At 34.6% G+C, this 21,984-nt stretch overlaps 3 protein-coding genes across 5 annotated transcripts; 2 read left to right on the forward strand and 1 right to left on the reverse strand.

Annotated features, from left to right (window-relative positions):
• The first annotated feature begins 976 nt into the window (after positions 1 to 976).
• Positions 977 to 6,344, forward strand: Pop1 (POP1 ribonuclease P/MRP subunit). Its single transcript, XM_071777102.1, has 3 exons — positions 977 to 1,289; positions 1,747 to 3,222; positions 5,079 to 6,344. The coding sequence occupies exons 1-3, from the start codon at positions 1,169 to 1,171 to the stop codon at positions 6,116 to 6,118; spliced, it is 2,637 nt and encodes an 878-aa protein (XP_071633203.1). The 5' UTR covers positions 977 to 1,168; the 3' UTR covers positions 6,119 to 6,344.
• On the reverse strand, positions 6,326 to 21,618 carry LOC139812351 (uncharacterized). Of its 3 annotated transcripts, none has more exons than XR_011731855.1 (4): positions 17,474 to 18,149; positions 13,835 to 14,111; positions 6,738 to 6,914; positions 6,326 to 6,565 (listed from the first exon to the last, which is right to left on the reverse strand). XR_011731855.1 is itself a non-coding variant. In XM_071777105.1 (4 exons), the coding sequence occupies exons 2-3, from the start codon at positions 17,791 to 17,793 to the stop codon at positions 13,862 to 13,864; spliced, it is 570 nt and encodes a 189-aa protein (XP_071633206.1). In that variant the 5' UTR covers positions 18,592 to 21,618; the 3' UTR covers positions 6,326 to 6,914; positions 13,835 to 13,861. The 3 variants fall into 3 exon arrangements, 2 of the variants coding, with proteins under 2 accessions (XP_071633206.1, XP_071633207.1); XM_071777105.1 differs by adding an exon at positions 18,592 to 21,618 and having other exon boundaries at positions 6,326 to 6,914; positions 17,474 to 17,793; XM_071777106.1 differs by lacking the exon at positions 6,738 to 6,914 and having other exon boundaries at positions 17,474 to 18,146.
• LOC139812352 (uncharacterized) lies at positions 10,665 to 13,828 on the forward strand. Its single transcript, XM_071777107.1, has 2 exons — positions 10,665 to 11,062; positions 11,296 to 13,828. Exons 1-2 carry the CDS (start codon positions 10,853 to 10,855, stop codon positions 11,566 to 11,568), a joined length of 483 nt encoding a protein of 160 aa, XP_071633208.1. The 5' UTR covers positions 10,665 to 10,852; the 3' UTR covers positions 11,569 to 13,828.
• Positions 21,619 to 21,984: the final 366 nt, after the last annotated feature.

Consider the following 21,984-nt stretch of genomic DNA (forward strand, 5'->3'; position numbering starts at 1 on the left):
CAAAGTGGGGGGGCTAAAAGAAGATCAAAAATTTGTTTTTGATTTCCTAGAAAAACGAGAAACTACTGAACGTTTTGAATACGGTACCAAATACTACCAATCAACCACCAAACGATTGGTAAAAAAAAATATATCAATAATCCACTTGGGGGGGCTAATTTTGTTGAGGTACAGAATCAACCCCCTCGTCCCAAGATACAGAATCGACAGTCTGTTCCTATTGCCTGTTGCTTGGCAATGAGGTTCCTCACTAACTTTTGCTCCCGCACAGGGGAGTCACTGTGCTTGGTAGCTAAAGGCCTTCACACATAAAATGTCGTAAGGACGTAAAACGTAGGCGTAAGAAAATCGATCAATCCCAATCAAGTATTTCCCCCTACTGTGGTTACGGACAGCACAATACTTGATTGGGATTGGTCGATTTTCTTACGCTTACGTTTTACGTTCTTACGCGATTTTATGTGTGAAGGCCTTAACGGCGCAAATTTCAAAGCAGCGAAAGAATAAATAATGAGTGGCGAAAAATACGCAAAGTGGCCTGTGGAAAAATTAAAAAAAGAGCTTCGTTCTCGGGGAGCAAAAGTAACGGGGGAAAAGAAGGATTTACAAGATCGGTAAAATAGATCGTCAATATAGGTTAGGTTATTATGTCTAATATACTCTTTACCCGGCGAACCAAATTGTAACAGAGTTATTTCAGTTAATGAATGCGAACAAACATTATCGATTAACATACAGTCATAATATTTTTATTATAATACTGATTTTACCCATATGTTAACAATTGGTGTTTGAAACTCGCGCGGAATACTACCAATTTTGATATGCTGCTGCACTCTATGCTAGCTTTCCTCATCCTGGCATTGTGCATCTATACGCTAGATGCGTACCGCAGGGGGGCGACGAAAAGATCCAAAAAGTGTAGAATTGTGCCGCCCAGATAGCGCTTTCGTCGCCCCCCCCCCTGCGGTACGCATCTAGCGTATTGCCTGTGTCACTACTGTCACTGTTTATTCTGCATTTATACACGATTTCTGATTTCTATTTCCTGTTCCTATTGCCCACGCTATTGCCTGTTACCTGGCATTGTGCAAGGGGCTTAACAGTTGTTGATGATGATAATAATACGTTCGCTATATAAGAAAAAGGTGGTACAAAACTAAATATCATGAAGAAGAAGCAATTTGATGAGTTTTTGGGAGGGTTCCAGTCGCTCCCTCATGAGGTGTCTATTATGAACTTTATCTCTTCACGAGCCTATGAAATTTCTGCGATGACATCTTCGATAGGTATATAGATAAATAATTTTAGAATGCTTCCAAGTTTTTGAAAATAAGCTTTTTTCATATAAACAGCTGTTAACATACAAAAGTAAAATTTTATTTTTTAGAATAATTTTTAAGTGTAATTTACTTTTTAATTAAATTTATCTTAATTTAAGGTAAAAATTATTAGAATATCTAAGAAAAAAAATATAAGTCTCATCCAATTTCTATAAAGATTATTTCAAAATGTAAAAAATTCCCTAACATTTTATCAAACATTTAGGAAATATCGATCACTATTGAAACAAATTACACGTTTATGAAATGAAAATAAATTACATAATTAGATACTTTTCAACTTTATAATTAGATTTTTTTTATAAATATAAATAATGTCACAGTCTGTGACTCTGTTATCTCTGGATGATTCTAATCTATTGTTATGTTAAATATTTATAATTATTATGTGATATTCTTACAGAAAATCCTAAACAAACCAAGTTAATATTTCAAAAGCTGCCTGTATATATGCGTAGACGTGTCATGTCTCATAATGTCAAAAGATTGCCACGTAGATTGCGAGAGGCACATTTGGCACAAATGGCAAAATCAGGAAATGGCAAAGATTTACCATCAATAAACAAGCGACTATCTCGAAAGTATCGTAGAAGACCACACAATTTACTTTCTGAATACAGTTGCAGACAACGTAATAAAATCTGGTTAGACACACACATCTGGCACGCAAAACGTTTTCACATGATTGACAAATGGAGATATAGAATTGCGAGTCATTCAAACGACAAGTGTTTTAAAGCTAATTATCGATCTGCCGCAAAATATTGCCTTCTACAAGATATTTCTTACTACACTTGCATTGAGATAACAGGGGAGGAAAACTTATTAAAGACAACTTTAAGAGCGCATTGTAATCCATCTAAGTTAACTTTTGTAGCGAAAAAATATATTAATGGCCATGGGGAAGGTACTCTGATGTTCTTCAGGAAAGATGGTTACCCACGTTTTCCTATTGGTAATGTGACTTTTTTCTGGCGACCAAACAAATCAAATATCCAAACAGATATTAAAACTATTTGGATTTGGGTACATCCTGCTTTTTACGACGATTTTCTTAGTGAAATTATAGCAAGTTTTGAATTTAAGCAGAACAAGGCTGAGCAAGATGCAACCGATATTATCCACAATTTAAATCATTTATACACGAATGATGCAGGTTGTAAAATGATCATATTAAGAAATACATTAAATAGATTTCGACTTCATGGGACATTGACTCTAAATGTATTAACACAGGCATTAAAATTGCCGTCCTTAAATAAATTAAATCTTTGCTCGGATTTCACTGTTCTAAAAGATGACGATAGCTCGTTAAGCAGCAAAACGATAGATATGAGTAAAATATCAGTAGACAACAATGTTCTGCAGCCTACGGAAGAGATGGCAATTGATGAAATAAATGAAGAAAATACTACAATTTCCAAATATTTGAATATAGAACTTAGTAAAAAGACATGGTATATTAGTTACTATAAAAAACAAGAAAATATGGAGGCTTTCAAGGTGCAAGAACAATTGTGGCAAATATTCAAGTCTTTGGAATCGCCAAATCACTTGCCAACAAATATGATTATTGGAGTAACTGTTTTAGATCCACGCTTCTACTTACCTGAGAAAAGAACAAAATGTAATACTGAAGTAACAGAAACATTTTCTCGATCAATTCCTATTGATCGGCCAATAACTAATTCCAACTGTTCTCCTATTTGGGATTCAGAAATACGCCATATTGTAAGCAGTTCTTGCATGCCCATAAGCATTATAAATAAGCTTAGAAGTGAATGTCTTGTACCTGGTGTATCAAATGACCAATATTATAATGAGGATATTATGGCAAAAATACCTATACTTCTTATTCAGAAATCTGGAACTATTACAGGTATGTAATATGTACAATTTTGAATATATTATTATTAGTAATATACGTAAGATAAACTATTTTCATATATTACCGAAGTTATTTTACCAGTATTTTTCATTTTAGAGAAAAATATTTAAAATAAAAATTTCGTAATTTTAGGAAATACAATATGTGTAATAAATTTTTATTCCACACATTTTTCGTGAGATATCAATGTTATCTTTTTTGTTTTAATTATTCTATAATTAATACCCTTTTTGTTTTAATTATTTTATAATTTTAAGTAAAGTCATAATGAAATTAATAGTTTATTATGGAATATTTTGTATTTTATTCAAATATATTTTAACATCAATTATGTAACATATTGTATCGTAAAACATTTTTTAATAACCCAACTTTTAACATTTTTATATACAGAATAATGAGCTGACTGTATCAATATAATACAAACACAATATCAATAGAATACAAACCAAATCAGAAAATTTTACCTTGCCAGTAAATAATTAACAATAACGATTTTTTATTTGACCTAATTGGCTACCTTTATTAATTATAATTGTCACGATGTTTCGGCCAAAGGTTTCGGTCTTTCTCAATCGATGTAACTTGCCAATATACAGTGTGATTCAGAAGTACTTGTACAAACTTTGGGGATGAGTTCTCTATACGTAAACAAGAAAAAAATGTCGTATATATATGTCCGGTAATGCTTGTGATTTATGAGTTATAATTGAAAGATTACATTCGACAAAAATTGACAAAATACAATTACAATAACACATGATCAACGTAATGTATCTTCAATTTATTTATCTATTTATAATTCGTAACAAATACTTAAAATGTCCTCTACCTGCTTCAATGCATACATGGACACATTGGATCATGATCTGTCGTACCCTTTTAAAAATCCCATGATGGTTGCGGATGATTTCGTAGGTAAGTATTTGTGATGCGTTAATGAAGCGTCTCTTCATTTGTAATTTCAGTTGAATAAACTAGGGCTTTTAAGTGTCCCCACAGATAAAAATCTAATGGATTTAGGTTAGGCAAACGTGCGTGCCTGAAATGTAATCTTTCGATTGTAATTCATATATAAGATATTTCCAGACATATGTATATATGACTTTCCTTTTTTGTTTATGTATGGAGAACTGACTCCCAAAGTTTGTACAAGTTTCTGAATCACCCTGTATACTATATATCATAAGTTACATTGATTGAAAAGGATTAAAACCCATGGTCGAAACGTCGTAACAATTATAATTAATAAAAATATCCAGTTAAGTTAAATAAAAAGATCATTATTGCAAACACAATTGCACAAATATGTGATTTGTAATTATATACTTGTTTTAATGCAATTAACAATTATACATTCTCTTCACATCAATCTCTTCATATCGTTGATTTATTTCATTAGTTTGTATATTAAAGTATATCAAGATAAAGTTTGTCGTAAAATGAATATTTACGAAATATTTTATATTTTATTTTAACAAAGTATAAAATTATTTTATAAGCTGTTAATTTTTTGTATAATTTTACTACAGAACGTTTTAATAATTATTTTATAAAATAATTAGAAGAATTGAATTACAATTATAAAAAATTATATGATTTCATTAAAAAATATATAAATACTCATGTTTTCTAAGAAATGCTATATAAAATTTGTTATATGTACATTATATTTTCCTCCTAAAACTATGAAACTTCTTTAAAAACCTTTTTAAAATAAAAAACAACTAAAAAAAATTAGAACTATACATTAAAAAAGCTTATTTTACATAGATATCTATGACATTTTTATTTTATTTTTTTCTTTGATTATGATTTATAATTAAGAACACAATGTATGTTGACAGGTTTTGGTTCTGGAATAGATGTTATTGTACCAGCCAAATGGGCAATGCCGTTTTGGCTTGCATTCTTAATGCAATGTTCAAGAGTAGGTGGGCTTCAAGAATCAAAATCGATAGCTTTTGAAAGTTTGAATCTAGATACACCCGATATTAACGATCCTGATAGTCCTGCGTATACGAGAGAGGCATTGATTACAAAAGAGGAATTGACTAAAAAATATTTCCGTTATCCACCAAATAGAAGAGTTAATTTTGTCAAGCTCGGAATTTCTAGTCCTTTCTTTTGCGACTGGAAAAATTTGACGAAAGACTGGTCGGGCAACGAAGACTTTTATGTTCTAAGGAATCGCGAGCTCTTGTTACTTTTACAAGCAGATATTTGTCCTGCCAAAAGTAGAAATTCAAAATTACTTATCGAAAATACGCAATCTAATATTCCAGATTTAAATGATTATAAAAATTGCCTGATACGCGTTCAAATATCTATGGTGGGAAAAGGATCGCCAAAAAAATTCGCAATCATATGTATGCCGACATTCGAAGATTTGAAGATGTTTGAAAACAATAAGAAATGGCTTGGGCCTGTAGAAAAATGTCACAGTGATTCGAACGAAAAAATTCGTAAAACATTACGAAAGAATCATTTAATACTATTAAAACGATTAAGGCGACAAAGAGTTCGATGGAATCGAGCGTCAAAAAATAATGCGTTGAAGTTACTGAAAGAATCTACTGGAAAGTTGAACGAAGATAAACGTACAACAGTCTTATCTCACTGTAAAATTATATCTGATCAATCGGTAAAAATGTCAGAATTGTATCTTTCAAAATGTACAGAAGTTCGTCATTCTTGCGATAGAGAAGTTATGGGATATATAACATTAGGGAACTTTTCGTTCAGCCAAGCAAAGAGTATCGGCATCGGATATATCGCATTGCCTTCATTACTCAGAATGATTGACGAAAAATCTAACACCGTTCTTATCAGAAATATTCAAACGCGACAATACAGATTAGCAGAATTAAATATATTAGATGTTTGATATATTGTATTGTATATTTTACTGTATAATGTGTAAAAAAACGATACGTGTGTATTTTTTTATTATTGTGTTTCTTATGAAATCCATGAAATATATTTGAATAAAATGTGTTGTTTAGCACAAAGGAGGATATTTTTTATTCTTATTTTACTACTATAAATAATTTTTTGAAAGATATGTTGGACAATAATAATTACGGCTGGTCGATTCATCTTGTATTATCGGTTTTATTTAGAACTTTTATTCTACTTTTATCATTCACAGTACTTCAAAGGCATTTATGTATATTATAATAGATACAATTGATCTATAAAAAAAAACCTCATACGATACATAAATATCGCACATTGTGTAAAAAAAAGAACTCTTGTCATTAATAAATAATAACAATAAACAAAAGGTACCAATAAGTTGTATGATAGGTAGTTCCATTCATCAAGACGAGATCTAGAAGAAAAAACATTGATTACTATATTGATTAAGATATACAAAGAGTGACAAAAGAAAGCAGACATTGCAATGTTGACCTCAAAAATAATTGATATCTTTATAATATATATATACAGGGTGGCCCATTTTAAAAGATGCAGGCAAATATCTTGAAAAATATGAAACATACGGAAAAATGTTTCGTACAAAAGTTGTTTGGCTCGAAGGGGGACATAAGATGGTGCCATTGGTTTGACCTTGGATGGTCGTTTAAAGCTCACGTGAACGACACCTTTAATTTCTTAAATGGAAACCCCTATTTTTCAATGCATATTCTTGTAGCTTATGTCGAGAGCTTTCCAAAACACTATAAGAAAGTATTTTTTATTAAGTATTTTTCGAGTTATGAGGCTTGAAAGTTCTAGTATTTTGACATAAAATACAAAATATCTTGTAAAACATGAAGTTTTCGGTAATGTTACCTTAATACTTTTATGCACAGAATAATGAGACAAATCAATTGGTATGAAAAAAGGCATAGTTACTTTAAGAAAAAATATGTAATTTGCAACACGCATCTGCATACTTTTTCTTAAAAGCAACTATGGCTTTTTCGTGTGTATATATATATATATATAATATATATATATACATACATACACACACACACACACACACACACACACACACACACACACACACACACACACACACACACACACATATATATATATATATATATATCGTAGACCGTAGGCAAATTAGTTGGCTTTCGCTCGTTTATTTGTGTTTAAATGCTATTTTCCTAGGCAAATAGCATTTGCCTGAACACTTTTTAGGAAAATGGAAATAAATTTTAGGTAATTATTTAGAATAGGACTTTTTCTGAATTTTGATATTTTTTGCGACTATCTTTGTAAAAATCTTTGTTGTGACCCCGACAGTAATAATCAATCGGGGGAATTAGAAGAATATGTAACCTTTTTTTTAGCAAAAACAAGCTGAAAACCTATTTATGCTGAACATAGATATTCACTGCAGATGTATGTACGCCATGTTAAAGCAGAGAATAGTTGGTATATTGAAAAGTATGTATACAATTTTATGTTTTAGAAAGCGTAAATATGATTTTAGCCGTTGCTATTTATTAAAAAGATATTAACAAATGTACAACTGATGAGAAGTATAACAGTTTGTGTCAATACTAAAGAAAGTAATTTGTTAATATGTGTGTATATAGACACTATAGACAGTACACCTGTAGGCGTAAGACCCGCAGTAGTCCCTCTCCTGCATAAAAACTAATTTAACTCCAAGCCTATTTCGACCAAATTTTATAATTTCAAGTTTTTAGGGTAAATATTTAGTATTAGGGAGCCACCCCCAATTTCCATAATTTTGAAATATGTTGTCATGGTCATCACCTTGAGTAATGTTGTGAAGGTTTTAGTTGGGAGTCGTTGCTTATTAAAAAGTTATTAACGAAGAAAAATATAATAAATGGTATAATTCTATGATACTGTATATAGACTATGTGTTACCAACCAATTGTTGTGTTGTTGGAAAAGTGTATGCGTGGATGCAGTAAGTTTCGCCCCCCCACCTGTGGGGGGCTCTACCTTCATAAAACTAACCTAACCCAACCTAATTGTTGGCGGGTGGATCACACATACATTTTTCCACCCACAACAATTGGGTTGGAAAGTTTTTTTGGAGGTGGAGCCCCCCGCACCGGGGCCGAACCCACTGCATCCACGCATACACTTTTCCACCCACACAACATATTCTTTCGTTTCATACAAAACGTATCGAATGAGCATAATTTTACCAATATTGGAGGTGAGGAGCTGTGTAAGTTTTTCTAAACAATTACCTAACTTTTAATGAGCAACGATCCGATTAAAACCTTCGCAACATTATTATTCAAAGTAATGATATTGACAACATATTTCAAAATTATGGAAATTGGAGATGGCTCCCTAATACTAAATATTTACCGTTTTTAGAAATAGGCTTGGAGTTAGATTAGTTTTTTATGTGAGGGAATCGCAGGCGGAGCCCTCGGAGCCCTTCCTCCGCCTACATGTGTACTTACTTGAAATGCATCAATGCATATGCTTTGCTGAATACCATTTGCCTAATGCCCGTATCACACTAGGCGATTGGCGATTGCGTTTACGTTTGCGTCTACGTCTTTTGACCAATCAGAACGGAAATCGCAAATCGCAATCGCCAGCAGCTACTTTCTGATTGGTCAAGAGACGTAAACGCAAACGTAGACGCAATCGCCAATCGCTAGTGTGATACGGGCATAACAGCGGTTCAGTCAAATAGCACTTGCCTAGGAAAATAGCATTTAACTAGGAAAATAGTATTTGAACATAAAAATAAATGGGCGAAAGCCATTTGACCAGGCAGATAGCATTTGCCTAAAGGCCTAAGCAGAATGGCTGTCTTGGCAGTGTTTTATGCCTTAAGTCTTACTGTGCAGTATTGTGCGTTACATAAGACAAAGACTTAAGGCATAAAACACTGCCAAGACAGCCATTCTGCTTAGGCCCTAAGTCAAAAGTTATTTTCGTAAAATAACTATTTGTCTACGACATATACATATGTACATATTAATTGCCCCAGGCAAATATCTCGAAAAATATGAAAGATACGGAAAAACGTATCAGACAAAAGTTGTAGAATATCAAGTGAGACAGATGATATTTGTTTACGATTACCTTGAAACCGCCTCCCCTGTCAAGGTTAACTTTAAATTTTTTAATGGAAACCCGTACGTTTTTATTGCATATTCCTGTAGCTGACACCGCAACATTTTCAAGAGAGTAAATTAAAATGTGTATTAATGTCCATGGATGCGCATTCGAGTATGGACAATAAACTTTTGTTTTTCAACTTTTTTATGTCTGTGACCTTGAATGACCTTGAATGTTTATCATCATTGTGTTCATTTTGAAGTGAGCTACAATTGTAGGTGTTTAGAAATGAACAGTAGTTTTATTTAAAAAAGTGGAGGTGACCTTTATATCTTTTTGGCGGCGGCGCTATCTAGAAAAAAAAACGACCAAAATATGTCTCCCTCGAAACTATTCCACTTTTATCGGAAACATTTTTTCATACAACGCATACTTCAGATTTTAGAAGATATTGAGGTGGAAACTTTTTAAATAAACAACCTTGTATACATATATATATGTATATACAGGGTGATTCAGAAATACTTGTACAAACTTTGGGAGTAAGTTTTCCACATATAAATAAAAAAATGTCATGCACTGAGTTATAATCGAAAGATTACATTTCAGATTTGCACCTACTATGATTTCCTGACCTAAATCTATTAGATTTTCATCTGTGGAGACACTTAAAACTTAAGAACCCTAATTTATGCAATTGAAATTACAAATAAAGAGAGGTGCGCTTCACCAACGCATCATAAATGTCTGCGAAATCATCCGCAACCGTTTTTTAAAAAGTGCGACAATCCATGATCCGACAAGTCCATTTACCAGCATTGGCCTAGTTTACACCGATTTCTTGATACGCATATCGAATAGTATATTTGAGCTGATTAGCCAATAATCAAACTAATTTACCATTGAAGCAGGTGGATGCAAAACATTTGGAGCATTTGTTATGAATTATAAACAGATTGAACTGAAAATATATTACATATGGTCATGTGTCATTATAGATGTATTCTGTCAGTTTTTGTCGAATGTAATCTTTCGATTATAACTCATAAATCAGGCATTTCTGGACATATATAGGGGAGACCGGGGCTAAACCGTCAAATCAAATATCTCAGAACCTGTATATTGTGCAAACTCGCTATTATCATTGTAAACGCTGCTTATGGTACCCATGTAACCAACGGAGTATCGGCAGGTTACCTGCCGTGTTGTGATTTTTACGAGGGCAAACGTGTGTTTTTGGAAGGTGCATGAAAGTGAAATTTTCTGCGCGTGGAAATTTTGTAATATCTGCAATAATATTTGCTCTCCAAATCTCGAGGTACGTGATTATAAAGAGTAATGCATGCTGAACACGAATCCAGTGTAGTTTTTTCATTATCGTTGATGTCTAATATTTCGTGGGCGATCAAACCTGAAACTTGTGTTTGGGGTTTATCCGTCAGTAAGCACCCGGGGCCCCGGGGCTGGTCTGGCAGTTTCGTCACTGTGGCGCGCCGGGCGCACGACTTCAGCTCACGGCGATTTCAGGTTAGGTTTCCCTCGAGCGTTTTGCCGTTATTCTGTCTTCCTTTGCACGTGCGTCAGTTTGTATAGGAGGGAAATGGTACGCACGTTTCGTCGCAAAACGACTCCCGTCGACAAGGAGCAACTCAAGAAGGCAGTTCTTGTGAGAAAAGATAAAATGAGCGTTTCCGCAGCCGCAAAACAATTCGATGTCCGGAGAACCACGTTGAACGACTGGTTGAAGAAGAACAACGATGAGATAGAAAACTTGGATGACGTGGTCGTACTACATAAAGGACATATCTCGGTGAGTACTTAATAGGTGCTTTCCATTTACATCAAAACTCAGATAATTCTCACTTGTGACGTCGTTCTATCCTTTTTGGCAATTAATGAATAATAAAGACAGAATGACATCACAAGTGAGAATTATCTGAGTTTTGATGTAAATGGAAAGCAACTAATAATTATTAATTTTTAAAAGCATGCACTCTGCTCAGCAAAGTTTATATTCATGCAACGTCTTAATTTCAAATGTAGGTTATGGACTCTGAAAAGACTTTAGTGGAATACTTAGTACATTGCAACGATATGTACCTTGGGCTATCTGCGAAGGAAACCCGCGGTTTTGCCTTTGATTTAACCAAAAAATTGAATCTGAAGGTACCAGCATCGTGGGAAGCCGCTCGCATGGCCGGTGAAGATTGGCTCGAACGACATCTAATATTATCCATACGCAAACCAGAAACGACAAGTTTAGCACGTGCCACTAGTTTCAATCGAACAAATGTAGAAAGTTCTTTGCGCTGCTAAAATCTGTGTGGGATAAATATCATTTCCCAATTCACTGCATATGGAATATAGATGAGACGGGAATAACAACCGTTCAGACACCGAACAGAATCATCGGCCGAGTGAAACAAATCGAGCGAGTGACTTCTGCGGAACGAGGAAACCTCGTAACTTTGATGATGGCGGTGTCAGTGATTGGGCAATTTCTACCTCCTTTTTTTATTTTTCCTCGTAAACATTTTAAGGAATATTTTCTTAACGGCGGACCACCAGGCTGCACAGGTGCAGCGAATCCAAGTGGCTGGATGAACGTGGAGCATTTTGTCAAATTCTTACAGTTTTTCCAGTCCCATGTACATGCCTCCGTCGACGATCCAGTTTTACTGATACTCGACAATCACGAATCACATTCGTCCATCGCTGGTCTCAACTATTGTAAAGCGAATGGAATCATTGTCCTATCATCACCGCCGCATTGTTCGCATAAGCTGCAACCGCTGAAACGCACCATCTACGACCCGTTAAAGAAATGTGTAAACGCACAGTGCGATAACTGGATGACGTCGAATCCTGGTAGGACAATGACGATGTACGACATCCCCGGAATCGTGGCTAAGGCACTACCACTTGTCGTAACGTATCAAAATATTGTGTCCGGGTTTGAATGCACTGAAATTTCTCCATTCAACCCGGACATTTTCCAGGAATACGAATTTTTGACGAACAGCGTTACGGATAGGGAGTACCCTTTTACTTTTGTTGATCCCGAAAAAGTCTACCTCAACGCAACCGACTCGGACGCAGCCGATCAGAAGACAAAGTCGATCCCATGGCTTTATCCATGTCTCATTATGGTGATACATTGTGGGGGAACTTGAGCGCAACGACGCTTCAAAGTATTCCTGAAGCCGCACCGAGACAGCCGGCTCATGAAGAACGAAGAACGAGCGTCGTCCTTACTGACTCGCCTCAAATGAGAGAATTGGCGACTGAGCAGTAAAATTTTAAATGAATTTTTATATTTTTCTCTTAAAAAACAATTATTAATATATATGTATTGAAAATGCAGTGTGACGGATTAGCCCCGGAAGGGGGTGACGGTTAAACCCCGGCATTTTTGAGATTTCAATTTTTCCACCGTTGTCGTTTTTGCTCCATACCGGTTAAACAAAGTGACGTAGATAAAAATTTCCTATATTGTAGCTAAAGGTTCACTCTTTACAGTGGTATACCACATTTAACTAAAATTATTTATTTTGTTGTTAAAAATCGACACCGAAAAAAAACTGACGGTTTAGCCTCGGTCTCCCCTACAATACGAGGACTGTTCAAAAAGTTCCCGAACTTGGTCTTGGGGTTTACTTACAACTTAGGTCGGTATTCATAGTCGGATCTTATATTTAAGACCGTCTTAAGTGCGATATTAAGATGTTATGAACCAATCAACAGGGCCGTATTAGCATCTTAAGACATTACTTAAGACAGTCTTGAAATAAAATCCGACTATAAATATGGGCCACAGAGTCGTATTAGCATCTTAAGACATTATTTAAGACAGTCTTGAAATAAGATCCAACTATGAATACGGACCTTAGTCAGCCTTATCTCCTTCTGACTAAGCTGACTAAATAAGTTATAAATAAACCTCCAAAAATTATACAGACAAAGTTCGGGAACTTTTTGAATAGCCCTCGTTTATATGACATTTTTTCTTGTTTATGTGTAGAAAACTCATCTCCAAAGTTTGTACATAGAGAAACGGCATGAAAGCGGCCATCCCTTCGATCTTTCTGAAGCCGGCAGAAGTCGCATTTTCGACCTGTCCCTTGAGAAAGTCGACGTCAACTACGTCCGTTTCGCTCGATAACGGTACATGGTTCGTATGTGCTATAGTTCATGTCCGAACTACTCAGATGAAAGATAGTCCAGATGAGAATCAGATGAGATGAATAGATGAATAAATGAGACAAGGATCGAGATCATCTCGACTAGAGTTATCTTCCATCTGAGTAGTTCGGACATGAGCCACGTACCGTTACCGAGCGTAACGGGACGTATAGTTGACGTCCACTTTTTCAGAGAGTAGTATCAGAACATGACTTCCGGTTGCCGTCCAGTGACCGCCTTCAGGTTTCTCTCTGGTTTGTATAAGTATTACTGGATCACCCTGTATATATGTATATTATTAATAATAAAATGGTTTTTTTTATTGATATAAATTATATTGAAAATTAACAATCCAGCAAAACAAGAAAAATAATTTTTATAATATATATCATAAACTTACTTATAATGCATTGAAGTCAGTCAATTTTTACCAATAGCCGTAACCTGGTCCGTAACTGTAATGGTGGTAATGAGGATAGTAATTATGATAATGGGGATGGTTATGGTAATGATAATGGTAGTTGGGATAACTGTGGGAATATCCGTATCCGCCGTATCCACCATATCCACCATATCCGCCATATCCACCATGTCCGCCATATCCGCCATATCCACCATATCCGCCATGTCCGCCATATCCACCATATCCGCCATATCCACCATATCCGCCAGCAAGGCTAAGGAAAAGTTTACGACATTTAATCGAGAATCTTTGACATTTTCATTCTAATAACTTCAGCGGACATTCGGTATGGTTCGACAAACTTATGAAATCCGCGGCGATTAACATCGTGAAAATTGAATTAATAGCAATGATGGACTTTCGACGAATCTTTCTGACAATAAAAATGTGTGAAATTTTTGTATGCGTTAATTGATGTTAATTTAGTTCGCGCAAACGGATAATTAACTGAATATCTGAAAGTTGATGTCGCAAACTAAATCGACAAGAACACGCAGACTCTTACAAATTATTATATTACGAATTTAATGAGCGAGAAACGCGTGTACTTCTTTTTATGTCACACGTGCATGGAAAATGGCCCATTACGCACGCGACGCGTGCGTGATAGACCACTTTCCACGCACTTGCAACATAAAATAGGGTGTGTAACATGTGTGTTAAGTTAAAAATTGGACGTGCGGAGTGGACGCACGAGCCGGAGGCTTCCATCTTACAGCACTTATTGTTACACAAATAACTATTATGGCCGGTATTCATAATCAGATCTTATTTCAAGACCGTCTTAAGTAATATCTTAAGATGCTAATACGGCTCTGTGATTGGTTAATGACATCTTAAAATTGTACTTAAGATGGTCTTAAATATAAGAACCGACTATGAATACCGGCCTATATCACACGTGCGTGGAAAGTGGCCCATTCCGCGCGCCATCTGTGCGACAAATAGCCAATTTCCCACGCGAGAAATTTCCCACTCGAACCCGTGCGGGTTGGTTACACAAATAACTATTTTCTACTCATGTACATACTTACGTAAAAATAAACTATACTTATTAATTTCGGTAATTATTTACAATAGGGCCTTTTCCGAATTTTAATATTTTCTTGCGGCTCTCGTGGTAAAAATTTTTGTTGTAACTCCGACAATGATAATCAATCGGAGGAGCCCGAAAAATATGTACCCTACCAATTTTTTTACCAATTTATTTTTAACCTATTTTTAAACCTATTTTTTCCGACATGCCTGAACACACACACACACACACGCGGGGGGGGAGATGCAAGGGGAGCCTTCGGCTGCCCCTCCCGCACCCACCTCCGCCGATAGGCAGCGTGGACGTTGCTTTGCAAAAGGGGATCCTATAGCGAAGGCCGAACTTCCTCGACGTCGGTAATGTCAACATTTCTAATCCTGTTTTCTATGTTATATATCTATGTCTGTCCTTGTCTAACCAGAGGCATCTGTCTTTGTTCGATTGCTGCGCCATCTCTCGCTACACGCAATACTGCTTATTCTGTCAACCTAAATGTGCTTTTGCTTAATAAAACTTCATTTTACGGAATCTTTTTTTCTAGACGTTGAATCTTAGTTTTATTTACACGATATTGTTCCTACCCATGTTGTCCCTACGTCGCCTTGGTGTCATTATATATATATAAACTGCAGTAATTTTGTTATTGTCATCAGATGACAGTTGTATGTGCCCAAATTAGTAAAATTTTTAATTTTTTTTCGTTCCCGATATGAAATCGTACAACGCGATGTAGATTTTTGTGCGTACTTTAATTCTAGACCAAAAACTTGCAATTCTGTAAAGCCAATTCAAAAATTCCTTAAAATGAAAAAATGTCGGTAACTACCGCCACTATAGGATCCCCTTAAAGTACATGCTAAGCAATGCTAAGGTAAGAGTGCGGTCCGATTCACGCTCACAGCGCTGAAAGCATCGCTCTTTACAACGCTGTGAGCGTGAATTCGGACCGCAGCCTTTAACATGTTAAGTTGTAAAGCGAAGTCCACGCTGCCTACCAGCGGAGGTGGGTACGGGAGGGGGGCCGAAGACTTCCCCTTGTACCCCGCGCGCGCGCGCGCGCGTGTGTGTATGTATATCTCCGAAGTTATTTGAGTCCCTTATATATATATATATATATATATATATATATATATTTGGTTTATTTTTAAATATGTTGTTGGGGGAGTCTTCCCGAATCATTAATATATATATATATATATATATATATATATATATATATATATATATATATATGTATGAAATGATTCGGGAAGCTCCCCCAACTTAAAATAAACTAAATCGGAGAGAGGGCCCCTTCTATGCATAAATACCAAAGAAAATTAAACGTTTGCGTGGAAAATTGAACAATACTTAAAAAAAAATAGATTAAAAAATAGGTAGGGTGCATATTTTTTGGGCTCCCCCGATTGATTATCACTGTCAGAGTCACAGCAAAGGTTTTTACCAAGAGAGCCGTAAGAAAATATCAAAATTTGGAAAAGGCCCTATTGTAAATAATTACCTTAATTTCAATTAATTTCCTGTACGCCATAATATTCGCGCTCGATAGCATAAATTGATAAATTAATAAAATACATTTTGTGCGCGCGCGTCTATGTGTGTATGTGTGTGTTTGAAGACTTTTTACTTTTCTGTTTTAAAGAATATATACATATACATATAATTGATCAATTTGAATGTGTCCTATATTTCCAACGAAAACCTCATGTCGAGATCCTAACAGTAAGTTTAAAATTCTAGCAGTTTGCCAACAAATTCGAGCAGAATATCGCGGCAGATTGCATGATAAACTATGATCGTATTAATTAACAATAAGTAGATACCGAGCAGAATGGAATATATCATTTAAATGATGGTTACAAAATGGCAAATTCTGCTTTTCTCAGTCATATTCCGCAGATTTCTATCACATTTCTGTTGACATTCTGCCGACCAAAATTGTAACAGATGTTTTGTCGAATTTGTTCTCGACAGATTTGGCATAATATATGAGATAATCGATGAAGCATTTCAGCTGCCATTAATCCGCGAGTCGAAAAAAAGAGATCTTTGGTACATTTCATTAATTTATATCATCAAACGCGTGTGGCGATATGCAAAACAGTCAATCTATTTCGAGAAAAAAGAACAAGACTCGCCCAACTCCTCGCTTTTGATGTCACAATTTAATGTGGCTGCAGCTATATATGAAGCAGGAATTTTAGCAATACTTGTTATACTTAACACGTCTTAATTTGCATTAGTTTGCAAATCTAAAACTTGAAATCCAATTTCTTGTCCTTCTTTCACGGAAAGAACGGTCTTACTAAAGTATCTAAAAACTTAGCTATAAGTTGGACCATCAAAATAATTATGTAAGGACGCTTAAGATAATAAAAGCTGCAAAAAGTTTTAATATTCTAACAACTAGCTTGAGTGTCCTACATAATTATTTTTACGGTCCAACAAAATTATTTTCTCTGTACCTAGCTAAATTTTCAGATACTCCAGCAAAACCGTTCTTTCCCTTCCAATATTTCCTCTCTTCAGAATCAACTTACTATTTAGCCTTGTACAATCCAGCACCGAGAACTCCAGCGCCGAGAACTCCGGCACCCAGAGCTCCAGCACCCAAGGCTCCGGCACCGAGGAGAGCACCACCCAAAAGAGCCTTTTTCAGAAGGATCGGCGCTCTTTTGTTACGCGACTGTATCTCGGTCACCTCGCCCGACACCGTTTCCGATTTCAGCGGCGCGATTTCCGATGATGCTGTAGGTGCCACCAACGTCTGCTGCGGATCCTGGCCAACGGGTTCGGACTCTGCTTGAGCGTAGATTACAGCCCACACGGCGACCAGCACTACAATGCACCTCATCGCCATCTGAAAGGAGACACAAATGATTGTTAAAAAGATAAAATGATTTAAAGCGATTTAATAGCTAAAGATTATTTTTTCAGAAGAGATATTGAGTGTGTTTAAATGCGAATCAAGTTTGTGGTTTATATTAAGGACTACGGATAATTCAGCGAATACTGGATTTATTTTATACATTTAGCAATTGTGTATTCGTCAATTTTTACATCATTAATTTGAAAAACTCCATAACCATATATTGTAAATTTATGCGAAAAATTCGACATTTTTTAAATTTTGATTTATTATATGAATTTCATATGTTATTCTGAATTAATTTTAACGTTAGATATATATTCAGCGACTTAAAACATTCTTAAGTTTTTATAAACGATTGAATTAAAAATGTTGATTGTAAATATAAATTCTCTGGTTTAACTTACAATCCAATATTTAATTACAAAAATATTAATAAATTTTTTTGAAACTTTTAAAAATTTTGACAATTTTAAACAAAACAAAACTTAATTCTATATATATCGCATCTCGTATTTGTGTTATGGTAAAATGTGTTAAAATATTTTTGTAATTTTAAACTTTTTAAAATTGTGACATGATAAGGCACTTCGAAGATCTTATATCATATATATTTCATTTCCAGATAAAAATTCGCAATCACATTTATTAACAAAAACATGCTGGGATACTTTTTTAAGTTGACAACAACAAGCAATCTCCCGAAAAGTCGAACATGTTCGGTTTTAGCTTCTTATATATCTCCTATTATTATGATATATAGATACGGTCATACAACTGCGTACGTACCTTATTGAGATCACGTTTTCGAACGAAGAGCGACTCTTCTCGAAGCAGTGGATCCAAAGACTTTTATACGACGAGATCGGACTCCGCCGCCCCTCTACCACGGGAAGCTTCTACCAAAAAATCTACGTTACACTTCACGTGTCCACGTTCTCCACCTGAGTACATCTCTCTCGGGATATTCTCGCCCGTCGCGAAAGATTCCCCGAATTGATCGACTCGTTTCCCTATGCGCTGACATTGAGCCCAGTCCAGTGACTCGACAGGAATTCCGAGTGCCGTCGAGCAGATCGCCGTCAATCTCCTTATGTCCATTCGAGCTTAATTGCTCATTAATTTTTAAGATCTATCGGTGTTGCGTTTCTTTGGAGATTTATATCTTTACGTTATACAAATGCAATGATGGGAAAGTGAGTTAGTTTCAAATGATCAGTATAGTACTTCGTTCGTATTATTGACGATCGATCAAGACACAAATCTTCGGGATGATCCTTCGATTATATAATATATATATTTCATGTAATTCACATTTTTTAGACCTTTTTTAATACAATCGAGAAACAAAAAAACATACCGAAAAGAAGAAAACATTATATACAAGTGCCAAATCATTAAAGAACTTCGCCCAAAATGGGCCATATTGGCGCATAGTAGTATTGAAACATACATATCATTTTGTAGATATTTGTTATGTACTTTACTAGAAAAATAATTTTAGGTTCTGAGACGGTGGGTGGAAGAAGTTATGATCGCTTCAATTACCAGTCTTAATACCTATTCATTATTACCTTCAGCGGCAAAACTGTCAGAAAATGATATAAAAATATCTGCAATATACTCTAATGACTTGATTCTTGCATTTGAATGTTTGCCGTGACCTAAATACCACATCAATGTCATGATATAGGCACAATATCCAATATAGCACAAGTCCCATTTTTGCAAATGCAATAATACGTTTTTATAGATCTTTTGTCATTTCGTTCCGCTAAAACTTGATATTTTGTTTTATTTACGTGCTTTGATTGTATCAGAGACTTAGCAGAGGCGGAATTCTGTATGTAACTTCTTAACGACAGTTTCGGTATTGTTGCGCAGCTTTTTTACCATATATAATACCTGCGCAACGATACCGAAACTGTCATTAAGGATTCGAGTTACAGAATCCCGCTACTGAACAAACAAATAAGTTTGTTCGTTAATACCGCCGTCATCATGAGAAGATACCCTGGGAAAGTCTGGACGATATTATAAAATACAAATTATTTTATATAAAATTAGTGATATTATAATATTTAAGTTAATTTATAGTGTGAAGTTTTTAGTGCCAATTATAGCTTATAATATTAGATATAATAATATACGAAATTCACCCCTCACCAAAGTATCTTTCCCCTAGAATTTCCCAACTTCCTCTAGAAATGCATAAAAGTCAAGTATGTGCGTTTATGGACCAGAATCCATAATAAAATAGGCGAATTCTTTCATATTTTGCTTCTCTGTCATATTAGTTTTCATTTTAAATTTAAATGTTGACTGGAACGAGAACAACGATTTTTTAGATATAGATTTAGAAATGGTGAAAGTCTGCAAACAAGTGTGTGTGTGTGTGTGTGTGTGTGTGTGTGTGTGTGTGTGTGTGTGTGTGTGTGTGTGTGTGTGTGTGTGTGTGTGTGAGAGAGAGAGAGAGAGAGAGAGAGAGAGAGAGAGAGAGAGTGTAAGCGAGTTTGTTCGTTCCTTCGTCTTTTCGTTCGTGAAGGAGACGTGAAGGAAGAGTCATGTTCATCGCGACCTTGGTAGGATCGGGCGCGTCTCCATCTCTTTTGCGTAACGCATAATAAATGCTAGACGACAAAATTAACATACGAATTTATACAGGGAATTCCGGATTTTGTCCGGAACATTGACTTTTTTCTATCTCTGAGCATACTTTTCTGTATCTCCGTTTCCACCTGGAAATGCCACGAATTAGCGTAACAAATCGAAGGAGAAGCGCTAAAAAGCAAAACTCAATACGATCGTTGGTGATTATTTAATCCGATAGTTCTTGTTTTTTTAATCAGTATAACTTGATAAATGTCATAATGTAGGTCTAAAACCGTTTTGTCACGAGAGATCTCTGTCGGTTTCGTGGGCTATTAATAGTATTAATCTATCGTCGCAAATACTTTATTTTTGAAACACATTTTTATCTTTTATTTTTATTTCTTATTTTTTATATTTTTTGTTTTTATATTTATTTTTTTTTTTTGAATGCATTGCTAAAATGAGATTTCTGTAGCAAAATGTTAATTGCACACGACATTTTTTTATATTAAAAGGAAGCTTTGTTTTCATGCAGATTTTCACTCTAGTTGTGTGCTGCAATTTGAATTCACAGAGAGTATGTACGAATATTTGAAATCAATGCATTATTCGCTTTGCCTCATACAATCCTTTGCTAGACAATATTGAATATTTATAATTACGCCTAATTATTCGTAATATTAATATTTGTACGAACTCTTTATATTTATATAAGAAATAATAAAAATATTTATGATATTAAAATTATATCAAAGTTTGTTAATATTTTACCAAGCTTTATACTTTGACGAATTATTATCTTATGATGTTTCTTGGCCCAGTAAAAATTTTTTTGTATAAAAACATACATATATATATATACATATATGTATATACTATATATATAAAGTTCTTAATAAAAAAATACTTTATTATAGTGTTTTGAAAAGCTCTCGAGATTAGCTACAAAAATATGCATTGAAAAATAGGGGTTTCCATTTAAGAAATTAAAGATGTCGTTCACGTGAGCTTTAAACGACCATCCATGGTCAAACCAATGACACCATCTTATGTCCCCCTTCGAACCGAACAACTTTTGTCTGAAATATTTTTCTCTCCCGGGGTTGGTTTTCGAGATATTCGACTGGATGGATTAAAATAGTCCACCTTGTATATATATATTACTTATTAATTATATATAAATATGTTCATATATTTGTTCTCTTTCTGCTGTATCTCTTCGTATATACAGGAAAAATAATAAAAAGTATTAAAAAATAATTAAATCACGTTTTGTTCTTTTTAATAAAAATTGAAGTATAATCATATACATGATATATAAACGTAATAATCATATATATATATATATATATATATATATATATATATATATATAAGATATAGTTATATATATAGAATATTGTACAATCTAATCGCTATTTTAAGAATAAAATTAATATCTTTTGTTGAGGCAAAGCGAATAATTCATTGAAGTCAAATATTTGTACATACTCTCTGTGAATTCAAATTGCAGCACACAACTAGAGTGAAAACCATGAAAACAAACCTTTCTTTTAATATAAAAATTGTCGTGTGCGATTAACATTTTTG

Source organism: Temnothorax longispinosus, chromosome 4, assembly GCF_030848805.1.
Source record: "Temnothorax longispinosus isolate EJ_2023e chromosome 4, Tlon_JGU_v1, whole genome shotgun sequence".
Lineage (NCBI taxonomy): Eukaryota > Metazoa > Arthropoda > Insecta > Hymenoptera > Formicidae > Temnothorax > Temnothorax longispinosus.

Bases quoted from the DNA above. Each gene is read 5' to 3' on its own strand.
- LOC139812352 (XM_071777107.1), top strand. From the start codon at position 10,853: ATGGTACGCACGTTTCGTCGCAAAACGACTCCCGTCGACAAGGAGCAA. The intron at 11,063-11,295 runs GTGAGTACTTAA...TTTCAAATGTAG, and splicing joins TACATAAAGGACATATCTCG to GTTATGGACTCTGAAAAGAC.
- LOC139812351 (XM_071777105.1), bottom strand. From the start codon at position 17,793: ATGGCGATGAGGTGCATTGTAGTGCTGGTCGCCGTGTGGGCTGTAATC. The intron at 14,112-17,473 runs GTAAGTTGATTC...ACTTTTCCTTAG, and splicing joins GGATTGTACAAGGCTAAATA to CCTTGCTGGCGGATATGGTG.
- Pop1 (XM_071777102.1), top strand. From the start codon at position 1,169: ATGAAGAAGAAGCAATTTGATGAGTTTTTGGGAGGGTTCCAGTCGCTC. The intron at 1,290-1,746 runs GTATATAGATAA...ATATTCTTACAG, and splicing joins TGCGATGACATCTTCGATAG to AAAATCCTAAACAAACCAAG. The intron at 3,223-5,078 runs GTATGTAATATG...GTATGTTGACAG, and splicing joins GAAATCTGGAACTATTACAG to GTTTTGGTTCTGGAATAGAT.